The sequence below is a fragment of the Eurypyga helias genome, unplaced genomic scaffold (genome assembly GCF_000690775.1).
Source record: "Eurypyga helias isolate BGI_N326 unplaced genomic scaffold, ASM69077v1 scaffold4848, whole genome shotgun sequence".
Taxonomy (NCBI): domain Eukaryota; kingdom Metazoa; phylum Chordata; class Aves; order Eurypygiformes; family Eurypygidae; genus Eurypyga; species Eurypyga helias.
This window is the reverse complement of record NW_010264817.1, coordinates 23,719-47,808: the sequence shown is the minus strand read 5'-3', so window position 1 is coordinate 47,808 and position 24,090 is coordinate 23,719. Positions and strand designations below refer to the sequence as shown.

The 24,090-nt window shown below is 50.8% G+C and overlaps 1 protein-coding gene across 1 annotated transcript in view; it reads right to left on the bottom strand.

Annotated features, from left to right (window-relative positions):
- Nucleotides 1-1,175: 1,175 nt before the first annotated feature.
- The window catches only part of PDLIM4 (PDZ and LIM domain 4), a 31,986-nt gene continuing 9,071 nt past the window's right edge, over nucleotides 1,176-24,090 (bottom strand). Inside the window, exons 2-6 of the mRNA XM_010156493.1 lie at nucleotides 23,414-23,498; nucleotides 8,887-9,059; nucleotides 6,458-6,615; nucleotides 2,283-2,403; nucleotides 1,176-1,380 (exon numbers count right to left, since the gene is read on the bottom strand). Of these exons, the coding sequence (XP_010154795.1) occupies nucleotides 1,176-1,380; nucleotides 2,283-2,403; nucleotides 6,458-6,615; nucleotides 8,887-9,059; nucleotides 23,414-23,498 (742 nt within the window). The remainder of the gene's footprint in view (nucleotides 1,381-2,282; nucleotides 2,404-6,457; nucleotides 6,616-8,886; nucleotides 9,060-23,413; nucleotides 23,499-24,090) is intronic.

The following is a 24,090-nucleotide window of genomic DNA, read 5'->3' as shown; positions in this document are numbered from 1 at the left end:
CCACTCTCAACTGAGGAGAAAGAAGAAGTAACCTCGTGGTACCACAACACACCACACATCCAGCAGCGGGGTGGCTAAACTCACTCTCCTCCAAACAGGAACGTGAAAAAACACATTTCTCCAACAAAGCAACATCCCCAGATCTACAAAAACTTTTCCCTGCCAAATAAAGTGGACAACAGACCTTGCTAAAAGGATACGGGTACAAATCCAAAGCCTCTGGACTCGGGGCTGACAGCTGGGCTCACTGCCCCCCTCCCACTGAATTCCTACATGTCCGGTGGTATTTCATCTCCATCTCCCCACCATGAGGCGGACCCAGATGGCAGCAGCCTGGGGACCTAGAAATAAAGGACTCCAAAACCATAGCAAAAGCTGGGGAAGAGTCAGAACGGCCAGAGCAAGGACAGCCATGGGGCAGGAGCATGGGAGGTGGGAACAGCCGAGCGTGCTCCGTGCTATTTCAGTGTCCTTTAGAGGTGCTGCTCAGGTGATCTGATGATGGAGAACAACCAAATTCGGAGTGAAAAAAGGAAGAAAAAGGCCCCATCGTAGGCTCAGTGTGGAGATCTCTCGGGGAACTTGGATTAGTCCCTGTCAGCTTCAAACTGCAGTGCCCCGATCCAGGGAATTTCACAGCAAATACTGCTTTAAGAGACCGCCCTTCTGCAGCACGTCGATGGGGAGGGGGCTGAGCCAGGGACCCCGACCCAGACTTCTCAGGGGGATGGTTTTTAATAGCTGGGGTGCAAGAGATTAAGGTCAGGATATAAATCAGCTTCTTTTGTTAAAGTGCCTTATTTTCTTTGAGCTTTTGAAACATCTTCCTTGCTTTTTCAGAAAAGTGGGGGGAAAAAAAAAAGGAATACTGGTTTTATATGAAACAGAGTAGAGAACTAATCCATATTTACACTATTCTTGGATAAGGTTATGGCACAAGACTAACAACCCAACGCAGCAACCCGAAAAGCAGAGTGTCAAAAAGAAGGGAAAAACCTGTTCATATGCTTTCAACACCAGCCCCTTGAGATCCCAAGTGTAAACGGTTTTATCTAGGAAAAGGCATTTTAACTTGGGCTTTGGTAATCGGGGTTGATTACAGCCACGTTGCGCAGCCGGCGGGGAGACGTGGGTGGGCGCGCAGCCGCCCGGCCTCTCCAGAGCGCAGCCCGGGTCTAGACAAGTTCAACTTTAGCGTTCGGATAAACAGCCACCACGTCATATCCCTCGGGGGGCTTAACCCTCTCCTTCGCGTGCGTCTCGCAGTACAGCTGCTCCTCGATGAAGAAATACCCTCTCTGCTTCAGGTTGAGGCCGCAGTCGTCGCACATGAAGCATTCAGGGTGGTAGAGCTTGTCCCGAGCTTTGACAATCGTGCCCCTGGTGAGAGGTGTGCAGAGTTCGGATGAGACGGAGGGACAAGGAGCATAAACAGCTTTTCCTACTGCCTCGAGTAAAACGGAGCACGTAAAGGAAAGTGCCATATCAGGGCACGTGAGGATGTTACCGTGGTTCCCATCCCAATGCTTCAGCCCTCCCAAACCTACCACCCGGCTCCAGCGTATTTCTACGGGAACGGATGCTCCGTCCCCATCTCCCTGCACACCCTGCGGCACGGTCGCTGCCAAGCAGAGCTTTAAATATCTGCGCTCAGCCTGGATCCGAGCGTCAGGAGCCAGCACCCAAGCGCTGCTGGCAGGGCTGGGGCTGCGCAGGCTTTTGGAGCGGGGACCCCCAGCTCACGGCACCGGCAAGAACATGGTTACAGGCACTGGCGGAGCAGACTCAGCCAGCAGATCTGCCTGGAGCAGGACGTGAATTACAACAGCACGTAAATTTCAACACAGCAAAGCAGAAAAAATCCTATATTCTCTGAAATCAGACCAAACATCCATCAGTCAGAGAGTAACTCTACAACACACAAACAAAATTAACCCGCAGACCTCTCCCACTTGACCCTCGAAGCGCTTCTCCCTGCGTAAGGCAGCGAAAGAGTCCCCGCGCCGCCGGCGCTATTCATAGTCCCTGGGCAGTTACTATGATAAGCAGGGCAGAAACCGTCCCATGAATCATCCCTGAATTGCTGCAAGATTCCCTTAAAAGGGGCAATCCAAACCGTATTCCTCAATTCCAGGTTTATATATGGTTAGCAGAAACCAGAAAGGGATTCAAGGTATCCCGCTATAAATTCCCACCCACGTGTCTGGTAGGGCCCGGCCCAGCCACGTCCCTGCAGAACCATCCCCATCGAACCGGAGGCTCCGGCCAGACGCGGCACTTACACGATCCCGTTCCCGCAGCGGGTGCACTCGGGGAGCATCTGTAGCCCGGACATGGCACCACCAAGCTTGGACACGGGGGACTTGATGTTTCGGGGGTTGCTCAGTTTGTCGAGTTTTTCACCTGCCAAGAATTTTAAACAGACACAGGTTGAAAACTTGTCCTTTCGGGGCTTCTTTTTTCCTTTTTCCCTTTTATTTTTTCTTTAAGGAGTCAGCTGAGCCTCTGCCTGTCCCAACAGAACTTGCTTGTAAAGAAAAAAAAGAGACCAACTACCTCAAAAGTCACACGGCATTCAGGTTTGCAGATGGCCCCAGGATGCTGCGCTGACCCTCTGCTCATCCTAGCGAAACCAGGATGGCGGCAGAAGCCCTCGGCTGCCCCAGCAGAGCACCCACCCACGTACTGTGACAGCACCAACTCGGTACATACGCCTTGTCAAAAGGCCAAGCAGCCTTAATCTAGACAAGAAAGATGAATTCGCCTGCAACGCTATTGAGTAAGTTAAGAAATGTAAATAGCAAGAATCTCAGAAAAGCTCCAGAAAGAAGAGGCTTTATCACACTGACATTTCAGGTAGATCCACCATCAGTCAAGGAGACAAACATAAAAGCCTTTCGGAGAATTAGGCAAATTAAAACAATCATAGAACCACATGCATGTTTTTTCTGCCTGGAACACTCACTTAATCTTACATAATCTCAAATAAAACAGTGTGATAGAAGATAAGTCCTTCTGGAGTGCCAAGCCTCCTTTCATAAAGGTCTGACGACGGGAATGGGAAGCAGTGAAGATTTTGGGCACATGAACACTGTTGTGGTGAAGTTCTCAGCGCTGCAAACCCCCTTTCCTACAGATCAGCCATCCGCCCTCGCACTTTGGACAACACAGGCGCGCTCGTTGCCACGCACGGGGATGCCTAAAAGCCTCCGCTCTTCAGTGCGTGGTTTGTCACCGCTCACGCGGTCTGTCGGGTGTATACTGACCTGTGGTTCCTCCGTGGTGGCCTAAGGTTATAGAAAGGAAAAGCTCATGGAAAAGGACAATTTTACTCTGTCAGCTGATACAGTTTGGAAAAGCAGAGGAGCGTTTGGATGAAGACGCTGTTCTTCAGCGCTGGGGCTTCCTATGCTCCCTGGGTTTCCAGGGAATCTCAGCCCATGGTCAAGCTTGAAGGTGTGCTTAAAGCAGTGATGCCCAGGAGGTCTCAGCCCTGGCACCTTCCGACTCAGGTGTCTGTACGCACTGCACCGGCTTTGGAAAACTCCACCTGGATCTTGCTTTGAGGTGTCCACCACGGCTCCAGGGAACTGTTCAGACCTGGAAGTGTCATCGCTGGTGGCCACTCCCTGATCCCATGCAAGCGGTACGTTTTGAAGGGCATGGCTTGGCAGAGCCGCTTCCCCTGGAGAGACTCCCCGCTCCTCCATCCCTCATGTCTTGGGAGCTTGGCTGGGGATGAGGGAGCACCCCTGACCCTAACCGCTGGGGTTACCCTCGGGATGTGCAGAGCCCATCTCAGCCGGGGCTCTGAGCCAGAGACCAACGCTGCCACCGGTTCTAGCCAAGCGAGTGAACCCAAAAGGACTCATTTCCCACCAAACCCTGCTGTCCCAAGACACAATATAGCGTTTGGAGGTGCAGAGAGCATTGGTACACCTGAGGCTGCCTGCCGAGGGGTGGACCGGGGCTGCTGCACCCCAGGGATGCTCCGAGCGCTGGGCTGGCTCCAGCTGAGCTCCTGTCAAGTCCTCCCGCCGTCTTGCTGGGAATGAAGTGAAACAACTGCTCGAGCTGTTGGCTTTCCCCAGCGTGAGGTACGGCGTGCTTGGGCTAGACACACTCATCTGCCAGCATTCAGCAGTTAAGCTGTCGCTGTCTCTCAGAGCGCTTGGATAAGCTGCTTAAAAAGGGGGGGCAGAGGGGAGATTTTACAGCAAAACGAGCCCTGCAGAGAAAGCTGCTTCTCATCTTCCCAAATGAGGGATCGTTTCCTACTATTTAGCAGCCCAGAGTCTCACTGCAATTTACGGTCCTCAGCACGGCAGCGAGATGCTTTAACTCCACAATGTGGACCATCGCCGTCCCCGCTTGTGGCTGTAGTGCTCATCCTTCCCATGCCAAGGGCACCTATGGGGATGACTGCTGGGATCCCTCCAGGCTCCATCATATCATCAGTACGATGCTCCTTTCAGGGATGGAGCTGGAAATGCTGAAGAAAATCTGGCTTCCAGTAGAAACACCTTCCATGTAAACCAGGTCATTGTCTGAGACACCCAGCTCCTCAGGAGCGGAGATCTGCACTTTGAAAGGGCAATGCACAGCAGGCTCGGGACAAAATGTACGATTTTAGGCTTAAGAAAAAAAGAGCAGGGGAAGAAGCTGTAAAACAACCTAGCAGGAACACTCCCGGGGATTTTAACCATGCTGAAACATCAGAGCTTTCTGCCAGGAGAGATGCTTTTCACTCCATTTCTCATCCCTCATGAAATAAACACCGATAGCGCCGTAAGGAGTAAGGCACGAGCGAGACGTGCCTGCAGTCAGTCGCACATCCCTGCTGCAGCACAGCCGAGGGGGCAGGGGTCGGTGGCAGAGGCCAGGGAGGGGCTCTCCAGCCTGCCGCCACGCTGCCTGGCACCCATCAGCATCACCTCCGGCTCCAACGGAACGGGTGATGCTGCACTAGTGATGGGCTGGTGCCAAGAAACTGCCGGGGCGAGCAGACATCCAGGTCTGGCTGGGACAGCCCCAGGGTCCAGGGACTGTCCTGTCACCCCTTTGTCCTCCCCTTCCCCAGCCCACACCCTTTTCCATCTGCCTTCCTCCCAAAGGGCAGCGTTCCTGCTGCCTCAGGGCTGCGGGATGTGAGGGGAAGCAGGAGCAAAACAGCAAAACCTCAGTGTTGTTCCCTTTCCCTGGCCCAGAAAGGAGGAAGGCAGCGGTGTTATTAATTGGGATTAATGCAGTCGCTTCCTATTTGCTTCTTCCTAACGAGGAGAGCTGGGGGGAAGCTGCTCCTGTTTGTTCTCGGTTCTTCAAGGCACAACCAGAGCCTGTAATTAAGATCAGTTTTCCTGCCAGCCTAGGAGGGGCTGTAATATTCACACCAGCCCTTCCAAAGCCCATCCCACGTCGTGCTCTGCAGACATGCCTCAGCACCACGGAGAAAACTGAAGTTGGTAGAAACCCTTAATGCTCAGAAGTTACCTGCGACTGTGCTTCACGAGAAGCACGAAGCAGTCCCCTTCTAGCAAAGAACAGGGTTCCCCATCATTTTATATACCCAGAAACGGAAGCACAGCAGCCTTGCTCACTACCTCTTGCAGCTCCATAATGAGATTTGCAGTAGCTGGTATTTTCCCATAAACTCTGAGTTCCTGGACTCACGTGATCGGAGTATGAGGCTTTTGGAAGGAAGCAGAAAGAAGAGTCTTTCCTTAATGATTATAAAGCAAAGCCTGAAAGTTTGAACATAAGAGCCCCAATGGACCTAAGGTTGAAAGGCAAATAAAAAGAAGCTGAAATGTCTAGTTTGGGGATCATCTTATTTAATGCTCAGAGTTGGCTCCTGCCTGCGTTAATGACATGGGCAGGAAGCAGTGACAGATGTGAGAAGGGAGCCAAGAGCTCCTGATCTCTATCCCTGCACTGCTGACAACCATCCCACGTCCTTATGCAAATGCCATTTACTTAAGCCAGGCCTGCGCCTCTCCACCGGGCGATCTTGCACAACCCCTTCGGGCCATTACGTTGCATAAACCACCTCGGGGAAATTTTTTTTTCAAAACCAACTTTCCAACGACGCTCAAGTCAACCACAAAATTTGGTCAGCGCCCAGAGGGTGGCCTGAGCATCTGAAACCCTGATCTGAAACCTGCCATCCGGGTATCGGGACTTGGATCCCCCTGTGCTGAGCTGAGCTGCCTTGGCACCGAGGCGACCTGCAGCAAAACATCAGGAGTTTGGGAACCCAGGCCATCGGCTCTTAGAGATGCATCCTTCGGAGGCTTTCCCAGCTTCTGGACCTCAGTAAGGGAAGGTGAAGGAGACTAAGCCTACAGCAGCAACTTGGTGGGTGCAGAGGGACCAAGTGATGGTTCAAGGCCTGCAGCAGTGCCGCAGCCCCAGCAGAGTGGAGGGGTATGGAACTTGCTACGGGTGCCAACTCCCTTACCGTTCTCGCCAGCCTCCAACATGCCCTGCAAGTATCGGAAGGATCCGGACTGCTTAGGCTCAGAAACGGGCTTTTCATAATCCTGAAGCATCTTGTAGACATCTGACTCCACATCAATCCCATTTCTGTTCCGCGGGAGAGACTTCAAGGGGTCAATGCTGTTTTAAAGAAAAGAAAGGCTCAAGTCAACTGTAAACAGCAATTGTCAGCTCATCAGGGAGGTACTGAAACCTCCAGATTCCCACAGATTCAATTAAACACCTCTCTCCCATGTTTCTCTGCCCGGAGGTACGCCTGTCCCAGGAACAGCCACTGAACGGGGGAAGTTCAACCCGTTCCTTGTTCACTTGGATTGAGCAACACAGCTCAGGCGGGCCCAGTTACCAGATGCCTTCGGGAGAGACAGCAGCTGCTTACAAGCCCTGTAAACTGCTCTGCCACACATGGAATTTATTGAAAAAGAAAAAAGGGTAAACCAATGCATTTCATTAACTACATCAGGCCAGGGCATCCACCCGGCCCTCGTATCACGGTCGGGGCATCGGGCACGGGGAGAGCGTCTGCCCGGCACTGGCAGGACAGCAAATCTCCGTGGCATCCTCAAGCACCTTGCCTGCTGTTCACATTTCTGTAGGCGACTGTGTTAGAAGATCCGTTTCCCAGACACAGCCCACAGCTTAAATGAGAAAACCACCCCGGCGAGCTGCACAGCACCGGGAGGGGACACGAGAGCAGCCCCGTAACCCCCCTCCCAACCACGCGCCCACTCTCAGCAGCCAGACCTGAAACTCCTTGCCTGCCGGGGCAGGATTGGAGTACCACAGGCAACAAACAGTAATTTAATCCATTATTCCAGTTCATTCAATACATCAAAACATGAAAGGCATAGTTTAGAATCAAAAATATTTCGGGTACATGTTTAAGTGTCCTGCTGAGCAGAGATGAATTTGAGGGCTGTTGTGCTTCGCTGAGGCTGTGAGGCACGGCACAGCGTCATGGGAAGGGGCTCCTTTTCCTTTTTAAGGAGAAGGTCATCAAGGTCATTATAAAACCAATAAATACAGTGAAAGCCCTGACCCCCATCAGACAGCTTAACATATTTTAACCATCATCTGAGTTATTTTCTCCACCAGCATGACATTCATGTCCTCTTTAAAGTAATAAAATTGACTTCCAAACAAAGAAAAAAAAACAACCAAAAATTCACTTCCAAAGAAAAACCAAACTCTCTTTCCTGGGAGCGACCCGCCTGGCACTGCCGGTCCCCACGGGCACGCAGAGCAGTGCCGGCTTACTCCCATAGCTCCGAACCCTCAAGACGAGGGGCAGAAGTGCCGCTGCTCGGGATCAGGGCTGAGGACCCATCCCTGCGACTCCTGGGCCAGCCAAAACCCTCCCCCGTGCACCCCTGGTGCCTACCTGCCTCCCCACAGCCCCCTCGCACACCAGTCCACACATTTTCAAAGAGAAAGGGCAGGTTTGGACCAGGCCAGCCTGATCAAGCACAAATTACACGAGAACGCACTTCTGACCCAGTTCTACTCCAAACCCCCAGCTTATCTCCAGGCTTTTGGCTCACATGCTGGTAACAGCAGATTTTCTTCCCCCTATTTTTTTTTGTGCATTTCTCTTCTTTCCAACTTCCTTAATGCTCCTGGAGCAGCACAGGGAACAAGCTGGCTCGCAGCATCACTGGAATAAGAATTCTCACAGGCAGAGAGCTCCTGAGCTGAAAAGGAACTCTCTCCGCTCTTAGTATTTGACACAGACGTTACTTCCTGCAGGACGCTTTGCCAGTCTGGAGGAGCACAAATCGGGGGCAGCGCAAGCCATGCGAGAGCATCGCGGTCCACAACCTGGCCTGTCTCAAAGTCCCACTTATCCACCCAAACCCTTCTCGGCTACACTAAGGCTTTTTCTTTCTTATGAGCACTAGTTATTTCTCAGCCTCCCGGACAGCTGCGCAGGGCAGATTTTACTTTTACAAACATCTCTGCCGATACCTCCAGCTCCCCGGCCGAGGGTTTGCTCCTGGCTCTGTGGCAGTGCAATCCCCGCTCCTGCGAGGGCAAAACCCCTTCCGCCCTGCCTTGAATATGTACTTTGAAAAACCAGGATACTAACGTATGTGACGCTCCCCAGCATTCATCCCAACCTGGGGTCTGGATCTGCTGATGATGATCTACCTTCCCCACCCTTTTTTGTGGTGGTGGTGTGTTGGGTTTTTTTTTTTTTTTGTTTGCTTGTTTGTTTGGTTAGGGGGTTTTTTTTTGGTTTTCTCCCCCCTGGCACTCGACTAACAGAGCAGGAGCTGACCCCAGCATCTCTGGAGCATCTCCGGGCGCAGCCCAGCCTCAACACCACCCCCTGAAACCCAGAGTTTGCACGAAAAGCAGCGGGACGCAGCGCGTGAGCCTTGCTCGTCCCACCTTTGGGCAGGACTGATGTGGAGCCCACACAGCTGGCCCGGCAGAGCCGACTCCGAGCTGCTGGGAGCGTAGAGCCGGGTCGGGGGCTGCACGTTCAGCGTCTGCTTGTTGTCCACGGGGCTGCCACCAGTTCCGTGGGGCATCAGCCTCCGGCTCTGGGCAGGCCCGTTATCCTGGAAAAGAATCAAAAAAATCAGAAAAATCCTGTGAGATGTATAGTTTTAGTATGATGTACACAGGGAGACAGTGTGGGGACGTGCACTTTGCAGTAATAATATTCTACATGTGCTGTGGAAAACTGAGATACGCAGCAGGAAAAGGAAAACTCAGACTCGACCTGCAGTTAAACCTTGCTGAACCTATTTGGTCTCCAACCAAATGAACTTGCCTGTTTCTCCACAGTGAGCCACTGCCAAGGATTCTGCGTTTATTCTCCTGTAAAAGCAGATTTGTTATTTCCGCCAGAGAAAGGCTGCGAGTCTGCTTCTCGTTCCGCGTTACATCATTCCGAGCGCGCTTATCGCTCTCCTGGCTTCAGGGCAGTCGCTCCTGATTCGCATCAGGAACACGATAAAACCCAAGCTCTGCAGCTACGTGCACAGGGCGGGCAACACCTGAAGCCAAGGGGCCAATTCCTGCTATTTTCACTTACTTGCAACTTCCCCTATTCACAAAGATCCAGGTTTTCTCCCAGAATAAGATCAGTCATTAACAGTCCGAGAATCGCATCGGACAAGGGTTTAGCTGGGTTTTCATATCTTCATTGTTTTTTTAATTCCCATGGCAAACTATGGAAATATTTTTGTCATAAATCCTGAAGTCAGGAACTCCAATGCCATTAAAACGCAAGTTTTCCATATTATTTTAGCTACATAAAACATTACCTATGTGATTTTTCCAAGGCTTTGTTAGTCAGCCCCGTGCACACCCATAAATCCAACAGTACCTACTGCTAATCTTGCCACCAGCCGCCTCAGCCAGGCTCTACCCGCTAAGGCTCAGCCTGGGGAGTGACCAGCAGCCCTTCCCCTGGCCAGGGGCTCATTCCAGCTACCGGGAAAAGCAGCAAAAGCCGGACACAGCCTAAGGACACATGCTGCTGCTGCTATTTCCAGCCATGCGAGTCAAACACGCCCGTACCGATGGAAGAAATGAATGCTTCTGTAAGAGGCTGTAATCTGCTTAATCTGAATTAATCTGTTAAATCTGGTTTAATCCACTTCAGGGCAGATCCCCAGGGATGTTGCCTCGCACCAGCTTTTCAGCAGACTGAAGCTGATGCAAAATCAAGCAGAAAAAGAAAACACCGTCCTGTGAACAAACAGCAAAGTGCATATTGCAGGGCTCGGATACAAAGCTTGCTTTTGACTAAAATAATCCAATAAATACTAATTGGAAACAAATGTCTATCACTGGTGCATAGCAGAAAACACTGGCGCTCCCAAGCCCTGTAAAAATGAACAGCTAAGAGAAATAAAATCCAGATCCCGCTAGAAAAAACATCCTGAAAGTCCAATTCTTCAGTTCTTCCACAGGCAAAACTCCCATTGATAAAAACCGGGCTTAATTAAGAACTGCAAGATGGTGAATCTGAGGGTTTTTCTCTGCCACCAGCTGAAAATCTGCAGAGTCCTGGCACTTCCACCGCCCTGAGAGCCTCGGCAGCCGCCCCAAGCCCTCCCGGCACCGCTCCTTCCACGCTGTGCATGCACACACACGTCGGGAAAATTGCTCCAACATAACAACTTCAAATTATCTATTAAAAACCGAATTTTGCTGCCAGGAATAATACACTTTTCACTGTTCCCCAACTTATATTCTTAAAAAACCAGGCGAAGGGTTCCCAATTCCCAGATTTACATTGTTATTTCAAGGGAAATAAAGAAAACACTTTCAACCGTGACACAGAGAGGAAAAGAAGGACCATAAACATTTCAGGGAAAAAAGCAATGGCCCATGCTGGCTGGCAGGCTGTTGTGACTACAGAGTTATGCTTCTGAAAAGCCATTATCGTTAATTTTCTGTGCCACAGGGCCCAGGTGCAGGCTCAGTCCGAGGGAAGCGGTGGCTGGAGCAGGGTGCTCTGCTCTCCTCTGGCCCCACCGGCTCCTCCGTAGCCAGGACACCCGGATCCTTTGCCGGGAAGCACAGGGCTGGCGGCTATGTCTGGAATGAAAGCCTCCATCAAAGGGCCTAGAGACCAAGATACCCACAGATCTGTTTTAATCCGAGGGAGCTTGTAAAGCGTCGCCCATTCATCCCTGTTAAGCTCAGCAATTTGTACACTGAGAGCAAAACTTGCCATAAAGCTAAAACTTAGGGTTTGGCTGCTCTCCAAAGGCAAAGGACGGTGATGGAAATGGGAAGTTTGAGCGCCCCATGCAAGGCTGAGTCGCTCAGCGTCCCCGGCTGCCACCAGCTCCTGGACCTGCAGGAGGACGATGCCCGTGGGGGTGGCAGCTCACCCCCACATCAGCTCAATCGTGGTACAAAGCCACAGGTGACCCAGCAGCATCACAGAACGGTTTGGGTTGGAAGGGACCTTAAAGCCCACCCAGTCCCACCCCCTGCCATGGGCAGGGACACCTTCCACTAGACCAGGTTGCTCCAAGCCTCAGCCAGCCTGCCCTTGATCCATAGGGATCAACAGGCTCCTCCCACTACCCTAACACTGACCAGGCCAAGACCATGGAGATGGAGCAATGGATGTCCCTCAGCCTTTTCCACCAAGTTTTTGGCAGGCTTTGGAGAGCTGGACCTTGTGTCGGGGCAGCTAATGGCTTTCTGAGAACCACGCACAAGCATTTACCCCTCGGCGAGCACACCACCTCAGCCCTCCTTGTTGCTCTCAGTTTCTCCACCGTGCAACCTTCCTCTTGCCCAAGAAGCTGTTCTTGGGACAGAGCTCAGACTCCTTTTTCTCATCTCAAAAGCTGCAAGACCTGTGCAAGGCTTCACACTGTGCAAAACACGCACACATTTGTTCTCGGAAGCCTAGAACCAGATGGATTTCTTTCCTGTTCTCAAATTCAAGATCAGAAGAAATTTCCCCCCTTCGGGACCTAATTTGCTTTTCTCTGCTGGTTTTTCTTCCTGCCTTTTACGGCCTCTCTGAAGGTAAGAGGGCTGGCAAACCCTTCCTAAGAGCTGGCCTGCGAAGCTTCACCGAGGAGAACTCTCTTAGCCTGCACAACAGAAACTCGCTGTCTGTTTTCTCACGCTTGCCTTCCAGCGCCATCGATTACGAAGCGTAACCAACCTCCTGACACGCAGCATTTGGAGCTCCTGGAGCCCAGTCCTCCCCGCTCCTGGCAAACATGGCTCACGCGGCCGTCCCACGCCGGATAAACGCGGGAGAGCCAGAAGGGAGCCGTTTGAAGCCCAGTCGCAGGGAGCCCGAGCTTGGGGCAGTTTGGTGTGTGGCTGCAGCACAAGGTGCAGTGAGTGCCCTTGGCCAGTGCCCAGCCAGACTGACCTTGCCTGGTCACCGCCTTGCTGGGCACCCCCAGCCTGTCCCTTCCCACCATGGGAAGGAGTGAGCAGAGGAAAAAGGGATTATTTGGAAGAGAATGAGCCACAGCAAACAAAAAAATACGTCCTGCAGCAGCCACCTGCACGGCATCGTCACCTCCTTCTCAAGATGCATTGACCAGCGTTGTACAAGCGCAGCCCATACCCTACCAAGCACAGGTAAGGGCTGCCCATACCCGTACAGTATTTATATCCCAAGGAACCGTTTCCAGCAGAAGGAAAACACGGGGCGTACGGGAGCGTTTCTCTTGGCAGGAGGCTGGGGCAGTCCTGTACTGAGCTGTGTCAGGAGCAGCAGTGGCAGGACCTTGCCCGGAGCTGCCGTAGGGCTGTAAGCACCGACGAGGCACGTTGGGTTGGCTGCTGCATCTCCTGCCACCGACCCTTGGACACCAACAGCCAGATGCCGTCAGCTTTGCTTGCCCGGGGCTGTAGCTCCCCGTATGCAGAGTCCCAAGCATGTTCTTAGGTGCCACCGTTTACTGAGATGGGAGAAAAGAGAAATTTAACTGTTTTTTGGATACCTGGGTCGCATCTCCACCACCCAACACAGCATCAACAGCACAAAAGGAACCATTTTCCTTTGATAGTTAAGGGAAAGATGATGAATGACAGGATGATTGGATTTCATCTCGGCAATTCCTCAGAGTCACAAATAGGGAAGGGCTCAAAAGTTAAATACTTCTATCAAGCTAATCACTGCTACAAGAAGTATCGCCATAAGTGTTCCGATACACTTTAGTAAAACACATCCAACCTTACGTTCCCAAAATTTGACCATTTTGCCACTTCAGGTTCTCTTAAGAAAAAAAAGGATATTTTTTTCCACTTGAAAAATGCTCTTTTTGTCCTTCCAGACTTTTCCAAATACAAGTCTTCAGCTTCATAGGCCACAGGTTTTAGACACAGCTTTAGAGAACATCAGGCTTCACGTTCTGATCCAAAGCATTTAAAGTTCATTCACTTCACAGTGTTTTAAACCAGACCCTTAAAAGGCCAGAAGTGCAAACAAAAAATCTCATTTTCCAGATTATCTGACAGAGATTAACTAAAGATTGCTAATCTCAGAGGCCAATTTTGGTTCCTACAACCTCCCTGCAAGCACCTACATCCACGGCCTGATTTGGAAGAGCTTTAAGCAATGGCAGCTTTGGCATGTGAGAAACCTTCCCTGGGAGCAGACGCATCCAATCCCAAAATTACACCTCCGAGCCCCAAACCCATCCTGAAGCCCACTTGTGCAGGGGGGGAAGGTGTGGAGGGGCAGGACCAGCGGCTGCAGGAATCGCCTGCAAGGTGTTTATTTTCCTAAGCCGAAGGGAGTCAGTCCCACTATCGTTATAAACACACGCTGCCTCAGACTTAAACAGAGCTGCGGGTCGTTAACATCTTGGCTCGGCAGAGAGCAGCTTTCCCTCTGACATACATCAGATCCACGCTTTTCCTAACACCAGAACATGCTCAGTGTCAGACGGGCGCTTGCTGCCAAAATGCTGAAGATCAGGGACTATTTGTGCAACAAGAGATCAAACCATCCCTCAGCCATGGGGTCACCGGGAAGAAATAGCAGTGAGACTGAGATGGGACATCAGGAAGGAATTCTTCCCGCAGAGGGTGGGGAGGGTCTGGGACAGGTTCCCCAGAGAAGCTGTGGATGCCCCATCCGTGGAAGTGTCCAAGGCCAGGCTGGATGAGGCTTGGAGCAACCTGGTCTAGTGGACAGTGTCCCTGCCCATGGCAGGGGGTGGCACTGGGAGGGCTTTAAGGTCCCTTCCACCCCAAACCGTTCTGGGATACTGTGGGCGAGGACTTTTGTAAAGCAAAGGTGCAATTTGTGCCCGTGGCTGCCTCCTCTTCTGACACAAGGGGTACGGTCAGACTTTGACGACCTGATTCTGACCTCTCCTGGCAGAAGGTGTTCTGTGGGTGAAGTTTTACTGCCTCCATTGCTGCAAGTCCTCTTTCACACAGATATGACAAGCACTTAAGCCTGAAGATGTATTCCAGCATATCCTGACTCCAAGACACATCCCAGCACACCTCAACCCCCAAGACTGAAATTCAGCCTCTTCACAGAAGACAACTGTGATACAGCAATCCCTTCCTCTCCTCCCCTCAGCTTTTCCACAGCAAAAGCAGCACTTTGTCCCTGATAAACTGGTTCAAAAGTCCCAGAAATGGAAATCTTACTGTTGCCCACAGAGTAGCCACATGGGACGGATGGCACTGTTTTCATTGGAACGCCACCAGCAGATTTACACCATGGCCAGTGTCCGCAGGGGCGGGATCAATTCTCCAGCTCAGCACCTCGAAGGAAGTCCCATGGCAAACCCTTATGTCAAAGGCTGCCCCTGACGCTGAGGGAAAAGGATAAATTTTGAAAGCTACACACGTTTTAAGACATATTTCCCTGGGAGCACAGTTCAGACGGCCTGCCGAGGTGCCGGTTTTACAGACTGAAGCAGGCTTCAATCCAACTTTAAGAAGCCCTAGTAAGTACGATCCCACTATTTAGCTCAACTCGGAAGATTAACAGATAAGGAGGAGGGCTGGCGTAGTTTGCTGAAGCTGGATGAACAGCGTGTGGGGTTATTTTATGAGACAGATGTCAGACATTCTGCCAAGTTCCTCTTTCAGCGTATACCACGGTCTGAAGAAAAACTTTATCCATCGTGTCCTTCTTACTACGCTCCTTTCAGTCGTCGGCTAAACACCAAATTAGTTTTTCAGCTCTAAGTAAGAGGCCAAACCCTTAAGATCAGATGGTCTTTCAGTGGAAAGGCTGCAGCCAATGTTCACGTGGAACATGACTCAACCTGGGCCCGGCTGAGCCCCAGAACAGTCTGTGCCCTGAGCAGGGGTGGCTGTTAGTGCACAGATCTCAGGAGAGGGGTTAAAACGAGCCCCACATGCCGGGTCTCGGACACACTAAAAACACCCATGGGTCACGTCCCAGTGGGCAGAACTGCAGCCCCTGCAAGCATTGCTAAGGTTTGCTTGGCTTTGTAGCCTTGGAACCATCACTCAGGCTCGTGTGAAAGCAGTTACACCTGAATTACACGCTGCAATTCCTTCTGAAACCCCGCAAGCAAAAGTGTGATATGAAGTCCCCATTGCTTTCTACTTAATTGCTGTTATAGCTGGGAGCAGGCTGAGGTCAGCCTCACTGCCTCCCCTCACGGCGAATTTCCAACCAGAAAACCCCATTTCCAGAGGTAAAACACACTTACCTTTACACACAGCAGCCTAGCTTTGTTTTTCAGGAGTAATTCCATAAACACATGACTCCAGGAGCTAGGGCTTGACCGCAGAGCTGCTACAGCTCACTGTGCCGAGAGCTCCGGATCAGGAGTGACAGCACTGGAGAGGTAAAAGCTGAACGTTTCCTACTAGTTTTAAGTGATGCGTCACTTATAGGAGCCTGGACAAGTCTCATCCAAAACACGTTTGCATGGATGGGGAAGCTCCTCAACCATTTGTAAGTGATGGTTGGGATTTTCTTAACTTCCAGGAGGGAGACATCCACCCCTTTTCTGAAGGAGTGCTCTCACGAGAAGCAGCTCTGTGATGTAAAATGAAGCATTATTAAACAATGTGTTTTAGTGTAAGCTAGGAAAATATTCCAGCTGTGTATGTGCACAGGCACATGTTCTGCACTATATACTGCACAGCACAGATCGACCCAGGGGCAATCTCTCACAAGTAAGAGAGAAGTAAGCTACACAGACCCTTCATAAGGAGCAAACACTTTTCCACCTCGACAGTCATGCCGATGGCCACCGGCAAAAGTCCGACGGCTGCTGGCTCCCAGCAGCTCCAACAAACAGCTTCACCCATGGGAGAAGCCACTGCTCTCCTGCGACTTAAACAGCTCAAGAGGGACTTGAGCTGCAAGGCCACGACTTTATCCCTTAGGCTACCTGGCTCCCCACCGGTCTCTTAAAAATCCACAGCGATGGAAAAGTTACCCGAGACCGGGAAGAATGATTAAAATGTGTTTCCATTTATCTCGCCTGCACAGAGGGCATGTTTTTAATATCAGCGGGGCGAGGGGGTGTTTAACAAGCAGACAGAGGAGGGCTTTGTACAAATGTCTTGGTTTTATTAACACTTTCATAAAAAAACAGGGTAGCTGGGGATCATACACTCTGCTGAGCCGCTGGGCACAGGATATACCGGCTTTTTTTCCAAGCACCTTTGGGCAGAGCCCTTCTGCACAGGCAACGCAGCTACATTTGGACACAGGAGCAACTACTGCATTGTGGTAACGTAATAAATTTGGGTTAGGCTCAGGCTGGGTGTATCTCCAGCTCTCCTAGTCCTAAGACAACCTCAGTCAGTTCACACCTGAACAGAACTAATACGGTAAGTAATTTCAGAAGACTTTAGAGCAGGTGGAGACGCCTAAGAATGAAAGAATTCCTCTGTGTACTGTAAGTAGTATTTAACTTTCATCCATACAGGAAAACCTAATAACTGTTAATAGAAAATAAACATCAGTGAAGCCTCAAGGTATTTTTGCAATACAATAACCCTGGATAACAAAAAGCCTTGAAATTTCCTCCCCTCTCTGTCCCTCCTGCCAGAGGACTATCCAGCCATAGCAAAGCTCAACAACAGTCTAAACCCTAGAAGGGATTTTCTCTCTGCTTCCCAGCATTCAGGGTCACCTTTCCGGCCCTGGAGCAGACAGCTATGACATAGGAGAGCATTGCCAAAAGTATTATATGCTTAAACCCAAAAGATGCCTACTTTAGCTGTGCCAGATGTCTCTTTCTGTAAAAGGCAGGGTGAGGTACACAAGAAAACATAACAAAAGCAATAGGATAACATTTATTTTCATTTTGGAATGCCCCAAGTTTTTGCTTTTACTCATTAATAAGAAGGATAAACTCAGCTTAAGTCAGATAGGTTTCTCAGGATTTCCTGCTGGCAAACAAGCACTGACAGTGCCATGGGACATCCCAGCCCCCTGTGGCAGGACCCTGCTGTTCTGGGGACAGGAGGCAGCTGCTGCAGCCCAGTCATCCCAGGGTCTTCGTACACCCAGGCTGCCATTTACCAACCCCTCCTGCCAAGGGGAGTTTTGGGATCCATTCCCTGCCCTCACCCTATCCCCTTCACCTCTGGGTCCACCCTGTGCCTCTTGGCAGGCTGCAAGGAGTCTGGGGGACCGCAGCGAGCATCCCTCTTTCGCCCTGCATCCAGCCACTCGGAGACAGCCCCCCCCCGCCACGCTCACCTCAGGAGGTCAAACGACTGCAAAGAGCAATTAATTCATCTTAAGGAACGAGGCAAAATAAAATGGGGTGAGTTATTTTTCCCGATGGATGAGAACAGAAACACTGAACTACACGTGTGCTTCCAAACACTCGGTATTTCAGAGCACGCAAGCAGTTTCCTTACCCGTGTTCACAGTCATCACTGAAATAGATGTTATCAAGTACAATAACATGGTACGTATCCATGTTAGCTCCTTATCCAGCAGCATTTTCTATTTTGTCCAAAATCAACCCACATTGTTACTGTTTCAGTATAGCTCCTATTTACCTTGGATGGGAACAAACTAGTCAAGTTACCTGGACAGAAGAAAACACCATTCTGAAAACACAATTCTGCCATTCCCATTTGTTTTCTCTTTATCCTAAGACTGTTTATTCCTCCTCAAAATACCAGGATTATTGTGGCTCACTTCATAAACATGCTAATTTATAGAGGTTTTCACATAAAAGGTCTTAGGTACAAGAGTTTGCCTCATTACAGCGGTACTGAGACAATTCCTTTGGTTTCAAATGATTCAATATTAGATCACAGGAAAAAAATTAAGCAGGAGTGCACGCCGACTGGTGTGTAACCTCTTCACTCAGCAAACCAGATCAGCAGATTTCGGTGGCGGACAAACCCCTGATACCCGAGTGTGAAACACTGCCTGTGTACCCGCAGCCTTACAGCGGCCGTCAGGATCCAGCATGTTTCTGCCATTAAATCAGCCCTCAAACACCACGCTGGGAGTTCCCACGCGACGGGAACCCGCTCTGCGCCAGGGCATTATCTCATCCTTTGTTTTCCCAAAAGCACAAGGCAGACATCTTCCTCCTCCTCCTGCCCTGAAAACGCTAGTGCTGATGCCAGCGCGAGGGCTGGTGCGATGGGGGAGCCGGGGGTCCTGGCGAGAGGTTTCCCAGGAGCAGCCATGGCCCATCCCGCTGTGCTGACCCAGGCAGGGAGGAAGGAAGGTCCATCACCTCGGGAAAGGAAATTCCACCTCTCCAACCAGGAGGCTTTAACCCCTGGTACACAGAAACAAGTGCAGCCCATGCCATGTTTTTCCAAAGTCGGAGATTCCCGGCACAACACCAACCCGCCGAGAACTGAAAGCAATACTCTCAGCCAATTAATCAAATGAGGAGTCATTTTTCCTTAATTTAAAAGGGTAACAATAATCTACCGAGACTAAAAAATAAATATAGGAATACCTAAGACCTTTTTAAAGCTGTTAGAAGCAGTGCTAAGGGACAAGTTAGCACCAAACCCCGCTCCCTGCTCTGCTGTGGGACCCCACCGCTGTCCCCAGGTGCCCAGAGCTGGGACACCAGAGGCTCACACGCCCACCTGAAGCCCACATATGACTCATTTTATTATTTTTGTTAAAGCAGGAGCACGTATGTTCAGCAGTTTAGTAGACTGACATTATGAGGAGGCTGTTTCGGTGGGCAGGGCAGGTAGGGGAAGCTCACGGGAACGATGCTGCAGAGCTCACGCCACCCGGCGGCACACGGATCATACAGAGCAGAGCCCACCCCACAACAGCATGTTTGACAAAGCAAATCTGGGTACTTCTGCACTGTCCATCAGCCTGGCTTACGGACAGCGTTGGGCTTCTTCTACTGCCTGGTTCAGGCTGCTTGAACAGCTACGGTGGATGCAATTTGCCCCAGTTCCTCCTCTTCACCCCATCCTGGTTGGCATTTTCAGGCCAGCTGCATGCCTTGCGCCCGAGTTTACTCGGAGCAAACCAACACAACCCTCCACAGGCTGAGAATTCGGTGTCAAGGACAAAATAAGACATTAAAGAAGAAAACCCCTCGATGAGCAGAAACAGTCTTCTCATCCCTTCTGTGCAACTGCCCCAAGGCTACAGGAGGACCAGCTCTTCCCCACTGCTCCGAGCTCGCCCCTCGGTCAGTCCGGCTTGGAGAGCTGATGCTCACGGGGCACAGCATGAGAGGGGACCAAGGCAGGGGGGACTGGGCGCTGCTCTGCCAGCGAGGTGGCACTGGAATGCCATTCCCACAGGGACCGGGACAATCGCCCACCTGCGGGAAGTGCCTCTCCCTCTCCGTCAGCCAGAGGAAACCCAGCCTTCCACCCCACGTCGCTTGTCTCAGCCAAGCGTCCCAGTCTGGGAGGACTTGCATCCTATTCCAGCTCTGGCTCTGCACTGCCAATTTAATTTCTGCTGCAATTATTCTCACACCCAGACACTTGATCAACTGTCACTTAGTGCTGACAGGGCTCTGCCCCATAGCCCAAAGCCCACATTTCCAACCACCCCCCAGGCCAGAAAGCTGCAAATTCCAGCAGCATGAGAACGGTCAAGAGAACAAACATCCTCTCCCTTTATGCACACCGCATGGGGGCATTTTGACCAGCAAGCACTGCTACAAGAAGCTGAAAACTGGGATCTCCAGAAACTGATGGATCAATGTCTCCCACTCCTCTCCGTCTGCCGAGGAGGGACGGCTGACACCGGGCGAACAGCCGGCAGCAAAGCGAGTCTGGAGATCCCAACACATCCGCAGGGATGTCATGTCTGCGCAATGGGAATCCCAACTCCATGTGACAAGGCTGCTGATCCCCGTAGGTCACCCACGCCTGAACTGACACAGACACAGCCTGTTGGTATTTTGGATGCAAATTGGAATGACACTGAATTTGCAGCTTCCTCTACAGCTACTTGCTGTAAAGGACAAATTTGTAGAGTGCACCCCAATTTAACCCACATCTGCTTTTTTTAAAGCATTATTTTGTGAGGTTGACCCACCAGCATCCTGTTCAGTGTCACTTCTGCTAACTGTGAACAAGCAGCTCTCTCCACTTCCAGCTTCTTCAGTCGCGAGGGCAGTTATTCCTGGCAGTCATGGCATTAATCAGAGTTTTAATGAGGAGGATTGATTACATTCTTGGTCCCTGAGTAGGGGTTTTCCACAAAGCTCCACTGACAAACCACAACAGATTTAGAAAGAGAGGAGAGCTCATCAGCTGGTCAGTACCTTCCAAGTTCTCTTGCACAAAAGATAACTGCAAGCCTCACTGCCTCCAAGATTGCACCTAAATTACCTAAAACGCAATAGCAGGGTACATGCTTTCCTAGAAATCGCACAGATTTAGGCATTCTGCTCATGTTCACACATTTCTGGGCCTCTAGCAAGAATTACCATAGTCACAAGTCAAAAGACTTCCAAGACATCTTTGCCCAGTACGATGGAAAAGCTGATGGAGCAAAACCTGGAGGAAGGGAAGACATGTGCTCCACATTACTGGAAAGGCCACTTGGGGTAAAACTCTCAAAACCTTTTTCAAGGACAACCCCAAACCTTTATTTGCAATTTGAGGGCAGAATTCCAACAGATTTTTTTTTCCCTCTCTGCATTCTGAAGCAAACTGCTTTTTTCCAGATGCGAGGAAGCGCCCCTAAAAGCTGGATGTTTCGAGCCAAGCAATTACTTCACAATTAGCCTTCTTTTTCTCACAATCTAATGAGTGCCTTGGCTACAGGGGCTGAACGAATACAGCACAGGACAGCCCTGGGTCATACAGCATCGCTCCGTAGGGGACCCCAGCCATGAGCACGCTCAAGGCACAGTTGGTTTGGGGAGGGAAAAGAGTCAACCAGCACATCCAGGGTGCAACCGCAGCAAGAGCACTGGTACCTTGCTCACGTCCTCCCTGGGTGACCAGAAAAGGCAGACAATGTGGAGATAAGAGCCACTGAAAAAAAGATCAAGAGCAGGAACCTGCTGTCCGCACCTGCATGTTCCTGTTCGTACACCTCGGGGTGCCTGGCCACGTCTGCTTTACCCACGGAGCACTCCACAGACCTAGACGTTTTCAGTGCTGCTCTGGATTCAGCAAAATCCACCCCTATCTCTTCGTTATGTTCTACGCAACTGTCTAATTTTTAAAAGGATCCATATGTAACATATATTAATAGTCAGATTCAAATCCAATCTGCATTAAACCTCAGAAATGTTGTATCTGGCAGCAGAACTGCTGCACATTTGGTCTTTATTTAATATTATTCTTAGGGTTTTGGGCACATCAAAGTCTATTAAGAAAAAATATCTGTCAAAAAAAGATTGCTGTAATTGATTAATGAAGCAAACATGGCCAGAACTCAAAGCCCAAGCACACAGATCACCCTGCTCTGTCAGTCAGCACAGGAAAGACGAGCAGAGCCACGAGCTGCTCGTGTGCGATGCCGGGGCGGTTTTGCCGGGGCTGCCATTTCTCCCCACTGCCCCAGGGTGGGAATGCAAAATATTTGCAAATTCCTCTGATCTGTCACAGGGCTGCAATGGCCAACAGGCACAGGCATGACTATGTGGGTCTGGTCTTCCAAGGGTTTGAAGAATCTCACCCCTGTCCTCATCATTTGGTGACATCTCTGCTGCCAGCACCATCTCCCCACTCCTCACAGGGAAACAAAGCCAACACCACTCCTCGTAGCCTCATCCTGCCCTTTCCACTCTTGCAGGTCTTATATTCCTTCTGGACTGAGCTGAGGGAGGGCTGTGGGGGTCCTGGGGACTCTTGTCAGGACACTGAGAGCCAGCCCGAGGAACAAGGAGCAGAGCTAGGCCAGCAGCCCCTGCACACAGGCGCTTCATGAGCACCAAGGAAAAGGCTCTCACGGGACAGGATGTAACGCAAACCACCTCTGGGGAGAGGGAAACCCTATGAGCAACAGTCAAACACGGCATCAGCACAGAAGTGTTCCCACATCGCTATGGGAATTGCAGGATTTCTTTCACCAGCCTGAGTAGATGACACTTCAGCTTTCCCTTTCAAGGCCAGGCTGGATGAGGCTTGGAGCAACCTGGTCTAGCGGAAGATGTCCCTGCCCACAGCACGGGGTGGCACTGAGTGGGCTTTTAAGTTCCCTTCCAACCCAAACCATTCCCTGAAAGTCATCTTTGACCTTGCTAACGAGCTATTAGTCAAGGGTATGAAAGATGGAGGTCTGTTCAGCTCCATCACCTGCTGGAGACAGCACTGCCCTCACCCCTGCTCTCGGAGACCCCGGGGTGGGAAGGCAGGGCAGGCCGCAGGCAGAGCGCGGGCAGCAGGGACTGGGGAAGAGAGCTGAAGACAGAGGGAAGAGACAAGCTGCAAGACAGAGACGGAAGAAAAGGGAGTGAGACAAGAAAAAAAATAGGACACCATTAAAAAAAAAATCCTCCACCACGTGAAGTGAATCACTGCGCCGGGATTAGGAGGGTGCGGTGGATTTGGGAAGCAGCCCAGGCGGAGGCACGTCGGCCCAGGCGGGTGCAAACAGCCCCGGGGCGTGCTGTGCTGCAGGGAGGGCAGGCATGGGGCAGCACCCTTCGGAGGGTTCTCAACAGCTCCATCAACTGCTGACCACAGCTGCGAGGAGGGCTGGTGCTGGTGCTTGTGCCACCCGTACCCCGGCACTGCCTGGGCTCCTCATGCCACCAAGCAGCCAATTCCACAAAACCTCTCTCTGGTGGAGGAGGGCAATTTATGGGGCTGGGTTTATGCCAAGAGCTTTACCAGCCCAAGGAAAGCACAGCAAGACCTGCACGGAAAAGTCTAACAAACATGATGCCTTAAAACCACACATAGAAACTGCTTAACCTCTGGAAGGTCCGCAGGCAGAGCGGATGGCTTCCCAGATTTCAGATACGGATCTCCTCTCCCCCAAAACACGAGCTGGAAGAGCAGCCTGCGTGCAGGGCTGCTGCCACTGTACCTGTGGGTCTGGCTCTATGTTGATCCGGTATGCTTGGGCTTTGCCGTCTTCCAGAACTGGGGGTGACCAGGTCTTCCCTTCAGTTCTGCAATAGGAAATTAAGAAAACTCAACTTAAAATGCTTTTTTTTAAAAAACCAAACCAAACAAACCAACCAACCTCACCTCAAAATACCCCAAACAACAACCAAAAAATAGACTTAAAAAAAAACCCCAAAACCACCAAAAAACCAAAACACCACCTCAAACAAAACAACTCACTGGAAAAAACATCCCAAACATACATACAGTATATATGCCTGCTGAGAATAAGGGTGTGTACACATATATGTTAGGCTAAAATTACCCTCAGAAACAATACAGCAGTAAATAGAGAAGATGCCAGCCCCATGCTACCAAAACCATGAAGCTCGAAACCATTCACACAGCTCCAACTTAGTGTGGAGTTTAAGGTACAAACTTATTTCAGTTCAATAAAGCTGTAGACAGGCTTGTGGTGGTTCTTGTTCTGGATACTCCTGGGTTTACCCCTTTATTCTGGCCCTGAATCCTGAAATGTATTCTGATTCTGTGTGTATGTATATTTTGTATATCCACACGCATATATACACACATAGGCATTCCCTGGCAGGCTGATAAACTAGACCGCAGCAGGAGTTCTATTAACGCCTTTCAGGG